At 34.9% G+C, this 18,015-nt stretch overlaps 1 protein-coding gene across 2 annotated transcripts in view; it reads right to left on the reverse strand.

The window, feature by feature from the left end:
• ASPM (assembly factor for spindle microtubules) overlaps nt 1-18,015 on the reverse strand; it is a 64,619-nt gene that overhangs the window by 25,231 nt on the left and 21,373 nt on the right. For both annotated transcript variants that reach the window (XM_059413035.1, XM_059413034.1), the window contains exons 9-17: nt 17,284-17,414; nt 16,600-16,775; nt 13,332-13,477; nt 12,986-13,071; nt 12,294-12,515; nt 10,941-11,148; nt 10,706-10,848; nt 10,480-10,608; nt 5,700-5,894 (exon numbers count right to left, since the gene is read on the reverse strand). In XM_059413035.1, coding sequence (XP_059269018.1) covers nt 5,700-5,894; nt 10,480-10,608; nt 10,706-10,848; nt 10,941-11,148; nt 12,294-12,515; nt 12,986-13,071; nt 13,332-13,477; nt 16,600-16,775; nt 17,284-17,414 — 1,436 coding nt within the window. The remainder of the gene's footprint in view (nt 1-5,699; nt 5,895-10,479; nt 10,609-10,705; nt 10,849-10,940; nt 11,149-12,293; nt 12,516-12,985; nt 13,072-13,331; nt 13,478-16,599; nt 16,776-17,283; nt 17,415-18,015) is intronic.

The following is an 18,015-nucleotide window of genomic DNA, read 5'->3' on the forward strand; positions in this document are numbered from 1 at the left end:
CATAATATTAAAGGAAAAGAAAGCTGGAGGACCAACATTATCCAACTTCAAAACTTAATATAAAACTATAGTATTGAGGGGCACCTGAGTGGCTCAGTGGGTTGTTTCTGCCTTCAGCTCAAGTCATGGTCTCAGGGTCCTGGGGTCCAGCCCCACAACGGGCTCTCTGCACAGCAGGGAGCCTGCTTCCTACTCTCTCTGCCTACCTCTCTGCCTACTTGTGATCTCTTTCTCTGTCAAATAAATAAATAAAATCTTAAAAAAAAAACTATACTATTTGAGACAGTGTGATATTGGCAAATTAATAGACAAAGAGGTCACTAGAACAGAACAGGGAGTCCAGAAGTATACCTATGCAACACAGTCAATTGATCTTTAGCAAAGGAACAACCCAAGTGAGTACACAAAGGATAATTTTGTTTGGTTTCAAAAAATGACGCTGGAATAAGCAGACAAACATAAGAAAAAAATGAATCTCAACACTGACTCTTTACCTTTCACAAAAATTAACCAAAATAAATCATAGATCTAAATGTAAAATGTAAAATCATAGAACAACGTCTAGAAGATAACAACAGAATATCTGAGGGACTTTGGGTGTGGCAATGGCTTTTTAGATATGATGCCAAAAGTATAATCCATGAAAGAAAAAAAACTGATCTCCAATTTCATTAAAATTAAAAAATTCTGCTCTGTGAAAAACTGTTAACAGAACAAAAAGATAAGCCACATACTAGGAGAAAATATTTGCAAAATACGTATCTGATAAAGGATTTGTATGCAAATCCTTTAAACAAAGAGCATTTAAAACTCCACAAGAAAATAAAAAATGGACAGTAAGAATTAAAAAATTGGCAAAAGATCCGAACACATCATAAAAGAAGATATACAGATGGTAAATAAGCATATGAAAAGATCTCAACATCATACAGCATTAGGGAATTGCAAACTGGAACAATGTGATGCCAATATACATCTATTAGAATGGCTAAAATCTAAAACACGGCACACCAAATGCTGGCCAGGACGGAGAGCAACAGAAAGTCTCATTCATTGCTGGTGGGAATGCAAAATGATACAGCTACTGTGAAAGACAGTTTGACAGTTTTTGACAAACCTAGTTTTATCATATGATCAGGCAATTCCACTCCAAGGTACCTACCCAAAGAGGCTGAAAACAGGTCCACAGAAAAAAACATCTGTACACAGATGTTTATAATACCTTTATTCGTAATTGCCAAAAATCAGAAGCAACCAAGATACCCTTCAATAGATAAATGGATAAAAAAAAAAAAATCCTGAAGTAAATCCTACATTGGGATGTTATTCAATGATAAAAACAAGTAAGTTATCAAGCCCAAAAAACACATTAAAGCAACTTAAATGTATATTGCCAAGGGAGAGAAACCAATCTGAAAAGACTACATACTGATGGATTCAAACTACAGGACATTCTGGGGAAAAAACAAAAAACAAAAAACAACTACGGAGACAGTAAAAAAAAAAAAAAATCAGGGTTTGCCAGGAATTGTGAGGAGGGGTAAGGGACGATTAGGTGGAGTACACAGGATTTTCAGGGCAGGATTTTGATCAAACACATATAACGACACCACACAAAAAGTGAACCCTAATTGAACTATGGATCTTAGTTAATAATAATGTATCACTATGGGTTTATAAGTTGTAAAAAATGTACTACAAAAAAATAAAGCAAAGCAACAGAAATGATAAACATCTGCATTAACAGCATAGAATATTATTCTCATGTATTGTTTAAAATATTTATTACGATTAAGCAAAAATTAACATTCCCTGATGTGATTTTAATTGTATATAGATGTAGTAAGCAAGATAACTAAACATAAAAGTGGGAGACAGGGCACAAAGGGACTTAGATAGTGGTAGGCTTTCTATATTCAACTTAAAGTAATAAAATATTAATTCTAAGTATATTAAAAGTTACATATACTGTAACCCCTAGAGCAATCACCAAAAGACAAAACAAACAATAAAAACCTGTCCAAAGGGAAACAGTCAGAAAGAAAACAGACTAAAGTGTAACACTATCAAGCGTTCAAAGAATTAAAAAGCCAGGAAAGGGAAAAGGGAAGAATGAAAGAATGGAAACATTCATAAACAATAAAAGGATAGACCTAAATTCACAAATATCAATGAATGCTTAAAATATAGTCTAAACCACCAATCAAAAGACAGAGATACATGAAAAAAAAAAAACAATGAAATGCTGTCTAGACTTCATGTCATACATAATCATGTAAGTAATTAACAAGTAAAAGGAAAGAAAAAAAAATATCCTACAGATGGTAGTGAAGTCCACAGCCAAGGTGGAGTAATTAAGTTACAGCCAGCAAGGTAGACTTCAGAGCAAAGAAAACTATGAGAGATAAAAAAAACAACATTACATAATGATAAAAGACCCACCTCACCAAGAAAATAGAACCATCTCAAATGTGCATGTGCCTAACTACAGAGTGTCAATATACATGACAAAATGACAAAATGAAAAGAACTGAAAGAAGAAACACATATTCCATTACAGTTGAGAGATTTACACACTATTCTTTTACTGAGAGAGCAAACAGAAAATCAGTCAGGATATAAAAGAACTAAATAACACCAAACAAATGGATTTAACATTTACAGAACACTTTACCCAACAGAATACACATTCTTTTTTTTTTAAAGATTTTATTTATTTATTTGACAGACAGAGATCAACAGAGATCACAAGTAGGCAGAGAGGCAGGCAGAGAGAGAGGGGGAAGCAGGCTCCCTGCTGAGCAGAGAGCCCAATGCGGGGCTGGATCCCAGGACTCTGGGATCATAATATGAGCTGAAAGCAGAGGCTTTAATCCACTGAGCCACGCAGGCGCCCCCAGAATACACATTCTTTTTAAGTATGCAGAACATTCACCAAGAGTAGGGATCAGCAAACTTCCTGTAAAGATTAGGAGAAAATAGTTGCAAAACAATGACAAAGAATTTGTCTCCAGAATATGGAAAGAACTCTCAAAACTCTCAAAATTCTCAAACCTCAATAAGATAACTCAATTACAATAATAAGCAAAAGATTTCAACAGACACTTCACAGATATCCTGAAGATATCCTGAAGACAATCAAGCACTTGAAAACATATACGTCATTTGTGATTAGGGAAATGAAAAATAAAACCAAGATTAGATACCACTACACATCTAAAACAATGGCTAAAAAACACTGACATCATAGTGTTGGAAGATGTGGAGCAATGAGAACTCGTATGCACTAGGGTTGGAATGAAAAGTGGTAGAGCCACTCTAGAAACCAGTTTGCCAGTATCTTATAAAGTTAAACATACACTTACCAAATGCCCAGCAATCCCACTCAAAAATATTTACCTTAAAGAAATGAAATTACCGGGTGGCTCAAGTGGGTTAAGCCTCTGCCTTCGGCTCAGGTCATGATCTCAGGGTCCTGGGATCAAGCCCCACATCGGGCTCTCTGCTCAGCAGGGAGCCTGCTTTCTCTGATTCTACTAGATATCCAGATTTCACATAAAGTCAGAACACAAGGCCCAAAGAAAGGAAAAAAATAAACAATAGAACAGAAAAAAACACAGATAGAAACAGAAGCACAGATATAAGAATTTTTGATGTATGCTAAAAGTGGCACAGTAATAAGGCAAGGATGGTTGTTTCAGTAAACGACTAAAACAACTGGATATCCATTAAAAAAAAAAGTTCTGGAGAGATCTAAATATGAAAGATAAAACACTAAAGCTTTTAGAATATAATGTAGAAGATATCTTCAAAAGGCCTTGGTTATGGTACAAAAAAAACACTAACCATCATAGAAAATAAAGAATTTTCATTTCATAAAACAGTAAATCACAGTCAAGGAGAAGGTATTTTAACATCCAAATCCAACAAAATTCTAATAACCAGAAGATTCAACATGTCTTACAAATCCATAAGAAGGCAAACAATCAAAATGAAAAACTGAAAAGAGACTTGAAATAGCACTTCACAAGAGAAGATTTCCAGTTTAAAAAGGTGTCCAATATCATTAGTTATCAAGAAAATGCAAATTAAAACTACTCCAGGATGCTACTACACAACCACTAGAATGGCTAAATTAAAAAGACAATTTCCAAGTATTTATTTACCTGAACATGGAGTTACATGATCATTTTTAAACAGCTGGTGTGTGCTACAGTCGCTGTATAAGCTTTTTGGCACTATCTACGAAAACTGAAATCTATACACTCAAAAACCAAACAATTGTACTCATGTATATATCAAACAGAGTGAATACATTTCACACAAGAAGGCACATTCATGGAAGCATTCATTACTCATAATGACTTAGAACTGGAAAGCCAAATGTTCATCAACAATAGAAAAGATAAGTAAATTATAGAATTATTATAGACTGGAAGTTAAATCACAGTGACACTCAACGCTAATAAATCTCACAAATTTAATAATGTAGAATAAAAGAATTTACATGGTTTGAACCCACCTACATAAAATTCAAATAACAGGCAAGACAAAATTATAGTGTTTAGAGAAGATGTCTAGAAAAATGGCATATATTAGAATAATGATTATGGGCAGGGGTAAGGGACTTAATGGATTGTGAAATGGCTTCTGAGAAGCTGATAATATTCTATTTCTTGACCTAGTAGAGGTTAATTTTGTATTAACTTTGTGAAAACTATTGGGCTTTATATTTGTGTTCCATGCCATTTTCCATGTGTAATATTTCACATTAAAAAAAGTTAAAAAAAAAAGAATTTATTAAATCAGAATCTTTCACTTATCAATAGTAGTACCCAGACACAAAAATTTCTAAATTTTTAAAACAGATAAAATTATGGGGTGAAGCTTCAATGACACTTACATAGCGCAAATTTAAATAGTACACCCCTGCTGTTATTAAAACGGAACCTAATATCAAAAACGTATAAAGAATTTGTCTGCTCCGTAGATATGCTCAATTTTTTTTTACTAAATAGAAAACTAACATGGGTATTCTATAGATTATAGGTGATATTTTGTTATATGCCAACTAAATGGGATACAGAGGAAAACATGCACACATTTATCCCAAAATAAGTTCCAGAACCCATAGTGGAGATTAAATGAAGAGCTTGGTTGAGTGTGTAGATATACAAAGTAAAATGATACAGTATGTCAGCATGTCCCATGGAGCATAAGACTGTAAATCTCTGCTATAAAACAAAGAAGACAGAAGAGGTAAAGAATTAGACTTCAGAGAAAAGGAGGTATTTCCATTTGTTTAAGACTTATGCTGAATATAGCAAAGAGTTTTAGAGGTAGTCAGAATATATTAAATATTTGTTCAAGTATCAGAAAAATTTGAAAGCCTAAAATATAATTGAAAAATTTATCATATTTTACTTTCTTCCTTAAAAATGTCATTAAAAGGGGCGCCTAAGTGGCTTAATGGTTAAGCCTCTGGTGGTTAAGTGGTTAAGCCTCTGCCTTCAGCTCAGATCATGGTCTCAGGGTCCTGGAATCGAGCTCCACATCAGGCTCTCTGCTCAGTGGGGAGCCTGCTTCCCCCTCTCTCTCTGCCTACTTGTAATCTCTCTCTCTGTGTCAAATAAATAAATGAAATCTTAAAAAAAAAAGTCATTAAAACTTTTTAAATTCCAAAAACCAGGATACTATACCTGAATAACTGATGCTGATTCATTTTGAACTTTTTCTAGTTTTTCCTTTTTTAACATTAATAATTTTCTCTGTGCTAAGAGTCTTCGCCAGTATTTCTGAATGGTCAATGCTGCATTAATCTCCTTCTTCAATCGTTGTTTACTTAGGAAATTGATTACAGCTGATTGAATAATTCTTGCAGCTTTGTCTTGTTCCTAAAAAAAAAAAAAAAAAAAAAGCAAAGCTGAATCATAAAAAGCAAAGATGAATCAAAAGCTTAATTACTGGGGTGCCTGGGTGGCTCAGTGGGTTAAAGCCTCTGCCTTCGGCTCAGGTCATGATCTCAGGGTCCCGGAATCAAGCCCTGCACTAGGCTCTCTACTCAAGCGGGGAGCCTGCTTCTCCTCTCTCTGTCTGCCTCTCTGCCTACTTGTGATTTCTGTCTGTCAAATAAATAAATAAAAATATTTAAAAAAAAAAAGCTTACTTAAGTATGTAAGAAAATAATCTATTAAATATTAATCAAACTGATCCTGAAAATAAAACATCCCCCCGACTTAAGATATGCTCATCTTTGGAATATAGATACTTCCAGGAATGTCGAAAGGTCTGATAGGTGGAAATGCATATATGTATTTATATAATGGAACAAAAATTCCCAAGGCTATAATCCTAAAATAAAGATCACAGGCATGTTTGAAATATCATCTCAATAATCAATATAAAGGCCATTTAAATGTGGTATGTTTCAGGGTGCCTGGGTGGCTCAGTCATTAAGGGCCTGCCTTAGGCTCAGGTCATGGTCCCGGGGTCCAGGGATCAACAGGAAGCCTACTTTTCCCTCTCTTACTCCCCCTGGCTGTGTTCTCTCTCTCGCTGTCTCTCTGTGCCAAATAAAGAAATAAAATCTTTTAAAATAAATGAATGAATGAATGAATGAAGTATGTTTCTCAGATGATAGCCCAGAGTATTCATGCCTGATTTTGAAAAAAGCAGTGGACCATAGGAGGAAATTAAAAAAAAAAAAAAGGAGGTCAGAAATAAACAAAATGCCTTACAATATAAGGTAGTCTTGCTTTGTAACAACTCGAACAAAGAAATTAACAAAAAGGGAGAAGCAGCATAATATTTACTTTTAGCACAGAATACTTTATGGCTTTAAGGCATAGACAATCAAGATGACAGAATATCAGATTATGGGAAGTGGTAGCAGGACTGCTTGATAGCTTAAGTGGCTGAAAAAAAGCTACCTGCCCTGGGAGCACCACAGGCTGATACCCTATATACCTCTATTTCTGTTACTTCTAATGATGAAGTACTAGCAAAAACAACATAGGTCAAATACTTACTAGGCATAAGGCACCATTCTAAACAGTTCATGAATGCTTCCTCTAAATCTCACACAACCATAAGAACAGATGAACAGGTACCACTTTTATGACTATGGGGAAACTGAGACAGAGAAGTCAAGTAGACTGTCAGTCTACTGGGCGAATAACCAGTATTCGAACGAAGCCATCACTATGCCACACCCTCAAGGCCAGATTTATCATTTCAGTTACCTGAATTGGAAACTAGAATATAAATTATTCCCTGTGGTGGAAAGAACAATTTATAGCATGTAGCTATAAATTTATTGTTATTTATAACTTTATGTAGCTATCTGGAACAGCTCACTATTCAAGGATGGGATCTATATAGACATTAGATTCTAATTATTAATTAATTATAATCAGGCATTGAGATCTATGGGTGGAAACTGCACAGTATGGGAACACATTCAACTATAGAAGGGATCAAACAGTCACTCTAAGAAAGGAAAAATGTAGTTAATGGATTGAAACAAATACTAAGAACTGGTGAGAGTCATATATTACATCACTCCTAAGTGGAAAAAGACTGGACAATTCTAAAATTGGGGTAGAATTACGTCCAACAAATTGATTAAGTGATCTAACTCTGTCCGTCCCCCTGTATGAGCATATGGCCTTTAAGACTATGGATATCTTTTGGGCACCTGGTAGCTCAGTGGGTTAAAGCATCTGCCTTCGGCTCAGGTCATGATCCCAGGATACTGGGATCGAGCCCTGCATTGGGCTCTCTGCTCAGCGGGGAGCTTGCTGCTTCCTCTCTCTCTGCCTGCTTCTCTGCCTACTTGTGATCTCTATCAAATGAATAAATAAAATCTTAAAAAAAAAAAAGACTATAGATATCCAAATTAAAATCATCCCTCCACCCAGCCACAATTTAAGGAGCACAATTTCAGTTCTATAAGTTAAAAAATTTCTGGAGATTTGTTTCATAGTGATGTAAATATACTTCACACTACTGAACTGTACACTTTAAAAAGAGTTAAGATAGTAAATTTTATGATGTGCTCTTTACCACAATTAAACAAAAACTCGGTTAAAAATAAGCATTTCCTATTAGCTTAAAAAAAAAAAGTCAAAAGTTGCATCTGAGTCAAAAGTTCCAAGGCAAGGGGCACTCCTAGATACAGTGGACTAAGGTAAGTTTGTAGATCATCTCAATCTCAAGCAAACTAAAATGGAACAATTTTATGTGACATTAGAGAAGAAACAGATAGAAAATAGATAAATCCAAAACAGCAACTGTTTGAAAAATTTATAAACTGATGGTAAAAATTCCAATGCTGGTTAAGTCACTGCTTCTTTGCTAAATTAGACTGCATGTTATAATTTTTAATCTTATGCTATTGCTAAGCTAACCTATTATTACAAGCTTGTTTTATTTTACCTTGCGTATGGGCCACATACAGGGATCCACTTTGCTTTACAGTTCTTGCCTACTCTTTGACAGAAGAACTAATGTGTCAGGGTACCCTTGGATAATCCTACCTCATTCATTAGGAATTGGGCCATTAGTCAATTTTCACTTATCACCACAAAAACTTGAGTCAGTCTTTTCTAAATGGATAGTTTATGTGAATTCTAACAATGAGATGGAAGTAAAATACAATACCTGAAAAATTAGCTATTCATGGTAATTTTTATGTTTATAAGATTATAATATTTCTATGACAATATATAGGGAACCTACTGCTTAATGTTCCAAATAGCAAACAAAAACATGTAATTCGATATTCATGTATTTGTATAAGAGAGGGAGCATGGTCACCTGGAGAAAGGATAGAAGCAGTTGTCTTTAAAAAACAGGAAACTTTCTTCTTCCTAAATCAGGAAAAGGGATCTCACCAGCAAACAGCTAGGAAATCTTTGTAGTTTATATCTTATTAGTATAAGGTCATCTTGAGCAGAAAATAAAGCAGATTTCACTTACCAGTCCCCCCAATTCTGATAAATATCTGTTTCATGGGATTTTTACTCTCTCATTTAACGTCATATAAACATAATGAGTGAAATAATTTGAAGACTAGCCAGGAGTCTTTGCTGAAAACTCCCCTAAAGCAGTTCTCCAAAAGCTTCCAGAGTACAAAGTTATCCTCTAAGACATATGTGGGCAAGGAGGGAGATAAGAAGATAAGGGGCAAAAGAAGGCACAAGGAATAGATATGGTAGCAGAAAAGACCAGTGTGAGTATAAGCCACTGCCTGTTTCCCAAAAGTTACTACTAGGAGTTTGAGTGGGGTAACAGCAAATTATTTCAATTACTATGTTATTTCCGAGTCTGACAAACTATGACAAAATACATGGTATGTTTAAGAGTTGCCAAAATGTAGCTGTTTTATAGAGTTATTAAGAACTCTACCATAAATGCACAGTAACTCAAAATTGAGGATAAAGTGGAAAGTATTTCTGAAATACATGATAAGTTTATCAAACATAGCTGCTTATTTTATTTGATTTTCCAAATAAGTGAATATAAGATCATTAGTGGAAGGGGTAGGGAGAAAAAAGGATTAAAATAGTTTGTTTAACTTGATTAAGGAGACCATTTCACAGTTGGTTAAAAATTACATTTTCTCAGAATAAAAAAAAAAAAGCTTACATTAACATAAAAGTTTGTACTGTTGGGGTCAAAAAAGGAAATGACAAATAACATCACTATCCCTGTGCCCAGATCCCAAACAATAAATAAAACAAAGGAAACCAAATTCCACTTAAAAAAATTTTCTTTTTTAAGATTTTATTTATTTGAGAGAGAGAGAGAGAGAGCACAAGCAGGGGGAGTGGCAGGCAGAGGGTGAGGGAGAAGCAGGCTCCCCCACAGAGCAGGGAGCCCGATGTAGGGTTTGATCCCAGGACCCTAGGATCATGACCTGAGCCAAAGGCAGATGCTTAACCAACTGCGCCACCCAGGCGTCCCTCCACTTTTAAACTAATAAAGGATACACTGGAAAACACTTTCAGACAAACAAAATGAGCTGGCTAACTGCACTACAAAATCAGACAGAGACCCAGACTCCAGGGGCACTCTCCAGCACCAAGATCAAGACTCCCAGAACACCACATGAAAAAATTCATGGAAAACTGCTCCCAGAGAGAATTTAGATTCCAGGAAGGGATAGGTTAGATTCCATAAAGGAGAAAAGAGCTGAGTCAGGTATCCTCAGTTTATTTTTGTAAATTTACAAAGGGTCTAAGTTATTCTACTTCTGCCAGAGCAAGCGAGGGAACAGTGCCTGGAAGACACATCCAGTGAAAGAAACACCAAGGCTTAGGGAGAAATACCCAGCCCTAACCCAAAACACAAACAATTATTAAAATTAGGTCAATAACTTCACATATCAGTAAAATGTAAAAATCATAACGAAACTCAATCAACTGGTATTTTGTGAAGTACAATTCACATTGCAATGTTTTCATTTTGGGGGAGTACCTGATGGCGTTTTAGATCTGTTTTTAGTTTGTATTTTCTCCAAGTTGTCTGTATAAGTCTAGCAGCTCTTGCTTCTTTACAAAGATCCAAAAGCCTTGCACAAAGAAATGACAAATAAGTGATAACCACCTAAAGGAAAACAGAAGAGATGGAAACAGAAGTTTGCCAGAGAATACGCATCTTAACTGTCATCTGCTGAGACTCTTACAAGATGAAGAACACTTACCTTTTCGTCAGGAATTGTATTGGACATATCCGAGTGATTAATCATAGCAGGTATTCCACCAAGGTCTCTAACTGCAGACCTGACCAACTGAAAATTTTTCTTTTCATTTTCTAGAAGTTCTTTGTATAGTTCTGAAGTGTTTTCTACTATGCAAATGAAAAAGAGATTAGACAGTTCCAGTCAAAAATCTGACAAAGAAAAAACTTGAAAAGCGAATCAGCCAAAAGGGACTAACCATGATCAAATGCTTTAAAAGACAAATCCAGAGAGCTTCCGTCAGATTCAGATGATGAATTTAACACCACTGAGCCAGTCTGTGTGCATTCTACAGTTTGAGTAGTCCGCTGACATATAGCATCAAAAGGCACATAGTAAGGATGGTAGTGATGGATCAGGTAACATAAAACACGGCCATCTGAGAAAGACACTGTAAAATTCTCCACCTGATTGGAAATAGCAGGAAAATGATGAACTATATTGGACAGTAATATAGATATTAATGGTTTTGTAGTGCATATTTCCTTTTAATAGCTAGGAAAATCACATTAGTGGCTAATAGTGCCTAGAATAATTAATACTTTATTTATAGCCAAATTCTCAATTATAAAATACTCTTTCAAAAATAGAATTTGATTATTATGCTAGGAGAAATAGGGTCCCTCAAAAAATTCATGTCCTTCCTAGAATCTCAAAATATCACATTATTTGGATACAGGGCCACGCAGGTTTAATTTTCACAGTGAAGTAGGGTAGATTCTAAATCCAATGTCTTGTATCCTTATATGGAGAGTCACACAGAGACAGACATACAGGAAGATGCTATGTGAGGACAGAGGCAGAGACTGGAGTAAGGGATCCACAAGCCCAGGAATGCCAAGGATTGCCAAGGAATGCCAAGGATTGCCAGCAACACCAGAAGTTAAGACAAAGGTATGGAACACATGCTCCCCTAGAGCCTTCCAAAGCTCTCTAGTATGTAGTTAAAACGTAGAAGATTATCCATGTACCTGACAAATTTTCTACTAACCATACTATTCAGGGTATAACAGTTTACTATATTTAGTAACATGAACTCTATCATTTTTCTGGCTTCATATTCTTTACCAGATATTTTATTCATTTTCACATATTTACATTTAAGGGTACACTTCATTAAGGGTACAGAAATCCAGTATTAATCTAACAAATGATTACAAAACACTCAACTTAGATTTTTTTCCTCCCCCTTGTAGCCAATGGTCTATCTACCATCCGCTTCTAGAAGCATGGTGAGTTTATTTGCTTTTACCTTTAACATACGGGTGTAATACTTAGGTGCCCCTGTTCTGACAAATGTCTCCAACTGAGACTCCTGACTACGGCATTTTTTCTTTCTTAGTAATACATTAAAAAATTGTGCATTATACAACTGGTGACAGATTAGATAACATACAGTATGTGAAAACACCCTCACTCATTTGAGGAAAAGTTTTGCTTATATATAAACTACATTATTTAAGAAATGCAACAAAATATTTTACAAATAAAGTTTGACTTTAACCAAAATGTACTTAAGTCAGTGAGCTTAAACAGAAATAAAGAAACTTACTTTTTTATTATAGAAAGCACAAACAGCATTTACCCACTCCATCAACAGCTTTATGCTCTCACTATATTGTTCAAAGGAACCACTATTTCTTTTGTCTTTTTTCTTATTGATAATAGCATCAGAATGACAAGATCGTGCAGACATTGTTTTCTTCATACTCTGAGTGTGTTTTAAAAAGTCAATTTCTTCTTTTAACTGATCTAAATTAATGGAAATATCCACCTGAAACACACACAAAAAAGGATAAATACTTCTATGTTTTTCATATACCATTTTAACCACAGAAGTTAGTCATTGTTGTCTTCATTTTTTTAAAAACACAAACATAATTTATACAGAAGTGATGGAATGCATAGTGGTTAATGTATAGTGTGTCATGTGTAAGATCTGGGGTCACACAAGCCTGGATTCTAATATCATTGCTTCTTCCTATCAATGTTCTAACGTCTAGCTTCACTTTCCTTATCTATGAAGCAGTGACAACACCTACCTTACAGGGGTGTTGTGAAGATTAAATTGCAATTATTCCAGTTCCTGGGACAGAATAAACCCCAGTAAGTAACAGTTATTGTTAGTCTATTTGATGAAAAGGCTTTTATAAACCAATATTATTGGTTGATAAATTTGATAAAAAGTATAAAAATTTGACAAAAATTTGATAAAAAGTATAACATTTACCAAATGTACAATACCTGAAAAGCAAATGCTATTTTCCAAAGTAATGTAAGAGTTTTTTCTCTGTGCCTATCCACAATATCCTTAGATAGGATTGTATTTCCTATAAATGAAAAGACAGCCTATTAGCACAATATATGTACATATCAGTTTTTGGTGAGAAGAAAAAGTTTTATTTTTACTCAATTTTTTTTTATAATTTTTTATGTTTTATAAACATATATTTTTATCCCCAGGGGTACAGGTCTGTGAATCACCAGGTTTACACACTTCACAGCACTCACCAAAGCACATACCCTCCCCAATGTCCATAATCCCACCCCCTTCTCCCAAACCCCCTCCCTATTTTTACTCAATTTTTACCATGCTCATCATTTAATTGAATTCCTTGTGATCTAAGAATTTGAAGGACAATATCAACATTGTGCATCTTCTGAAGACGACTTATTGCAGGAATCCTGAGTTTCTTTGAGAGATTCCAGTCTCGTGTGAGAAGTTCCATGATTCGCCTAACAATAAAGAAATTTTCAGACGACATTCTCATATAAAAACATATGTGAAAAGCTCCTGGCATCAAAAGGTGAGGCTCAAACCAGACCCCAAAATATCATAATATCCTGCCTTTACCCTCCCCCCACACTGAGACACTAAAAATCAATGTATGATTGTTCTTACCATGTAAAGAAATAAGCTTAACTTTCCTCTAAAAAACAAAAAATACAAGTTGAACTTTATTTAATTACAGCTACCACCCACATAAATTCCCCTAATCTGAAGGATTTTAGGTGAGAAAGATCCCAAAACTAACTGAAAACTCTTGTTCCACAATTAGCAAATAAGAGTCATTTTTTCATTTTAAGCCTGAAGTTTGAGGTTTATGAACAGAATGTAAGAAAAAAAGATGAGACATATACAAATGCACACATGAACAAAATAATAGAGTTCTATAGGAGAAAAGAAAGGGAAAGGAAGGGAGAAAGTATATTTGTGGAGGGACTACTATATTCTACACATCAAGCAAGTGCTTTCTTTTCTTATTTTAGTCCTCATAGCAAGTTCCACAATCAGGCACTATTATTGTTGTTGTTTTTTTTCTTCAGATGAAGAAACCAAAGCCCAAAGGAATTTAGTAAACTGCCTATAGTCACTTAGTTATTAATATGAACTAAAACTCAGTTTTATCAGATTCAGAAGCCATTCTATTATATCTATGCCAGATTATTATAAAAATATTTGAGTGCCTACCTTAAAAAGACATATATACTACAACTTAAATTCAAACCTCTAATATCATCTATATTACTAGTATTTTATCTACTAGACAATAATCAGTATTTTTACAGAAAAAGCAAACCCCAACAGATTATTGATTATTCCTAATTCAACTGAGAGATCCAAACAATTTGGTCTCTCTGATGATAGATTCAAAGTAGAAGAAGGCTTTCATCTCTATGAGAAACCAGATAGGAAGATTCTGAAATTCAGCAAAAGCTGTATTTATGCAGTATTAACTAAGTATGATCTCTCACAGGAAAAAGGAAAAGGACAGCACCACATGTAATTAGCTGGATCAGGAGTCGGCAAAATTTTTCTTTTCTTTTTTTTTTTTTTTTTTTTTTTAAGATTTATTTATTAATTTATTTGACAGATCACAAGTAGGCAGAGAGGCAGGCAGAGAGAGAGAGGAGGAAGCAGGCTCTCTGCCTGATGTGGGGCTTGATCCCAGGACCCTGGGATCATGACCTGAGCCAAAGGCAGAGGCTTTAACCCACCGAGCCACCCAGGTGCCCCGGCAAAATTTTTCTGTAAAGGTTTATCTAGTAAATACTTTAAGCTTTGTGGGCTATATTGTTTCTATCTCAACAGTTCAAATCACTTCTGTGATGAAAAAGCAGCCATAAACCATGTGCTATGTTCAAATAAAACTTTATGGACAATGAAACTTAAATTTTGTAAAATTTCTATATATCACAAAGTAGTATTCTTTTGACCTAAAAAAAAAAATTTGGCAGCTAAAAATTTAGCTAAAATTTGGCAGAATTGCTTATAGAACTGAAATTTGGAGAACTATTTATATAACAATAATTTCTAAAGGTTATTAGAAAGTTACTCAAGATCATTCCAGACTAACCACTCAATCAACATATGAAGTATTTCTGCAACAGTAGGCCAACCCATTACCTATGGCATCAGTAGATTAACCATTCTCAAGCATTCTCAAATGACCTTGAAGATTCATGATCATTTTGCTGACACTGAAGAAAGTAGAAATCTGGTATGCAAAATCAAGTCTCTTAACTAGTTAGAATCCCTGACCAACAAAAAAGCATCAATATCCAACGCAGCTAAGTCCTTAGTAATTCTCGTAAAAACCTAAAAAATGTCTTTTATTGTGGAAAATAGCAGTGAACATAAAACCAGTCAGTGCCCCTCCTGGAAAGTGGAGAAAGTCTAAAAACGTGAATTCCTATTGGCCAGGAAACACATGTAGTGGCTTGGATGCATGAAATGAATAAATTAAACAAATATAAAAATAACATGTAAAACATTTTCAGCAAATTCTCTAGACTGTATGGAAATTACTCAAGTGATAAATAACTACAGAAAAGTTCAAAAGACCATTACTTTGTTGTGAGAACATATAATCAGAAAAGAATATGGAAATTTAATTTAGAAGGAAGCAAATGACATGTATGTTGTTTTTGAAGAACTAGGGATTCATAAAGTTCCAGAGATCCCTTCCTCACATATGTCAAATGTAATGTAAATTAGAGACTTTCGTAGAAACAAGACAAATGTCTCCAATGCAGATATCCCGAAGAGGCCAACTGTACTACAGTGCTCATGGTCACTCCTGCCAAAGCAGGAACTGCTAATTCACTGGACTCCTACAAAAGCCAATTTTGATGATTCTGGTTTGTTACGAAGTGTTGTATGGTTTGAAGCCAGACATCCTGAGTTTATGTCTCAATATCATGATATAAAACATTCTGTTACTTCTCTAGCCTGCTTTTCCTCCTGTGTAAAACAAGGTTAATAATGCAACTAGAATTGGTCCCAAGTAATAACAGTATTTATGAAACCCTGTCACCATAACGTGTTACTTAAATGTTTGATATTTTAAATGGTTCCATGCTTGTCTCAGCTTCTGTTCTAGGGCATCACTGGTTACTACTCACAGACCTTTGTCACTGTCAGCATGAAAAAAAAAATGTGCACAGGAGACAAGATTTCTAGACCTAAAATTGACACTATTTTACAAAGGTGCTGCACATACTTGTCCCAGTCCTTTTTACCCTAAAAAAATTTACTGCATCATATGAAAGAGCAAGAAAGAGGGGCGCCTGAGTGGCTCAGTTAGGTTAAGTGTCCGACTCTCGATTTTGGTTCAGGTTATGATCTGAGGGTTGTGAGATTGAGCCCCATGTTGGGCTCTGTGCTCAGCAGAGTCTGCAAGAGTATTCTCTCCCTCTTCCCCTACCTCCTCCCCCAACTCTCTCTCTCTCTCAAATAAATAAATTTTTTAAAAAAGGAAGAGCAAGAAAGACTATGTAAATTTAAAAAAAAAGTGTTTAGCAGAAAATTTTAGTCTATTCCATTAAGTAAAATAATTCTTATTTCTCATACTTACACAAGACGCACCCCACACTGCAAGTCTACTGCAAGATTTGTAACAGCAAAATCAAATTCATCAAATGGTGTCTGAACATGGTTAACAGGTAATCCCAATAAGCTAAGGTGACGGGAAAGATCACCTTCACCACTTAGGAAGTCTCGTGAAAAAGCCAAAAGAATGTCTTTACTAGTCTGTGGAGAAACAAGTTGCAGGTATTAAATCCCAAGATTATAATTTTGTTTATAATAACAACAAATTGTTATTCTGCGCATATAGAAATGAAATCAAATTAATGGTAGCATAAAAAAGTCAGTTTCATATCATATGGTAATAATGTACATCTATTTCCAATTTAAGGCCTTTTAAAAAATTGCTCATAATTAACAACAGACTCCAAAAATTAGTCTTCATTTGATAGTATGCTACATTAGGAAAGAAATCCCAATCCCTCTACCCAGTTAATTCCTCAGAATTCTCAAATCAACAAAACTTCATAGGGTATTGTGTTGGTAAAAAGTCAACCAATAAGTTAGGCAGGGTTAGAACTATTAATAAGACAGACTAGATAAGTATTCCTATCCTATTCTACTCCAGAGTACTCTTCTTTGGGAAACTTAGAAGTTTTAAAAGAGAAAATACACAATAAAAACAAGTAAAAGTCTTAAATGTGAACTCTAAAAGAGAAAATGAAAACTATACCTTGAATTCAGCATCTTTACAGAAGAGACAAGGGTCATGATCAATAAGTTTGGATATTTTAGCATAATCAAGGAAACAAACCAACAGCAATAACTTTTTCAATGTAAACTTAGACAAAGCTTCTTCATGACCTTAAGTACAAAAAACATAGCAAGTTAATCTGTGAAAGAAAAGCTTCACCTTAAAATATGATAATGTACTAATAAAATTAATAGTAAGCACAAATAGAGCATTATTTGTTTTTTAGTGTTTTAAATGTATGAATTCATGTAATATTCATAAAACTCTATGTTTCCAATATTTCCAGCTCATGGAGGAGGAAGCAGAGGCACAGAGATATCAAGTGATTTAGTCTGGGGCGCCTGGGTGGTTCAGTGGGTTAAGCCTCTGCTTTCGGCTCAGGTCATGATCTCAGGGTTCTGGGCTTGAGTTCAACATCGGGCTCTCTGCTAAGCAGGGAGCCTGCTTCCCCCTCTCTCTGTCAGCCTCTCTGCCTACTTGTGATCTCCCTCTCTGTCAAATAAACAAATAAAATCCTTAAAAAAGTGATTTAGTCTATCTCATGCAACAAATTTTTAATAAGTACCTACTCTATGCAGGCAGCATCCTAGATGCCACATATATAGTTAACAAGCTAAAAGAAATATGATCTCCACAGGGCTTATAGCCTACTTGTGAGGAGAGCGTGGGTAGAGAGAACAAAAAGGTAAAAATAATTATAGTGATGGAGAA

Source organism: Mustela nigripes, chromosome 10, assembly GCF_022355385.1.
Source record: "Mustela nigripes isolate SB6536 chromosome 10, MUSNIG.SB6536, whole genome shotgun sequence".
Taxonomy (NCBI): Eukaryota; Metazoa; Chordata; class Mammalia; order Carnivora; family Mustelidae; genus Mustela; species Mustela nigripes.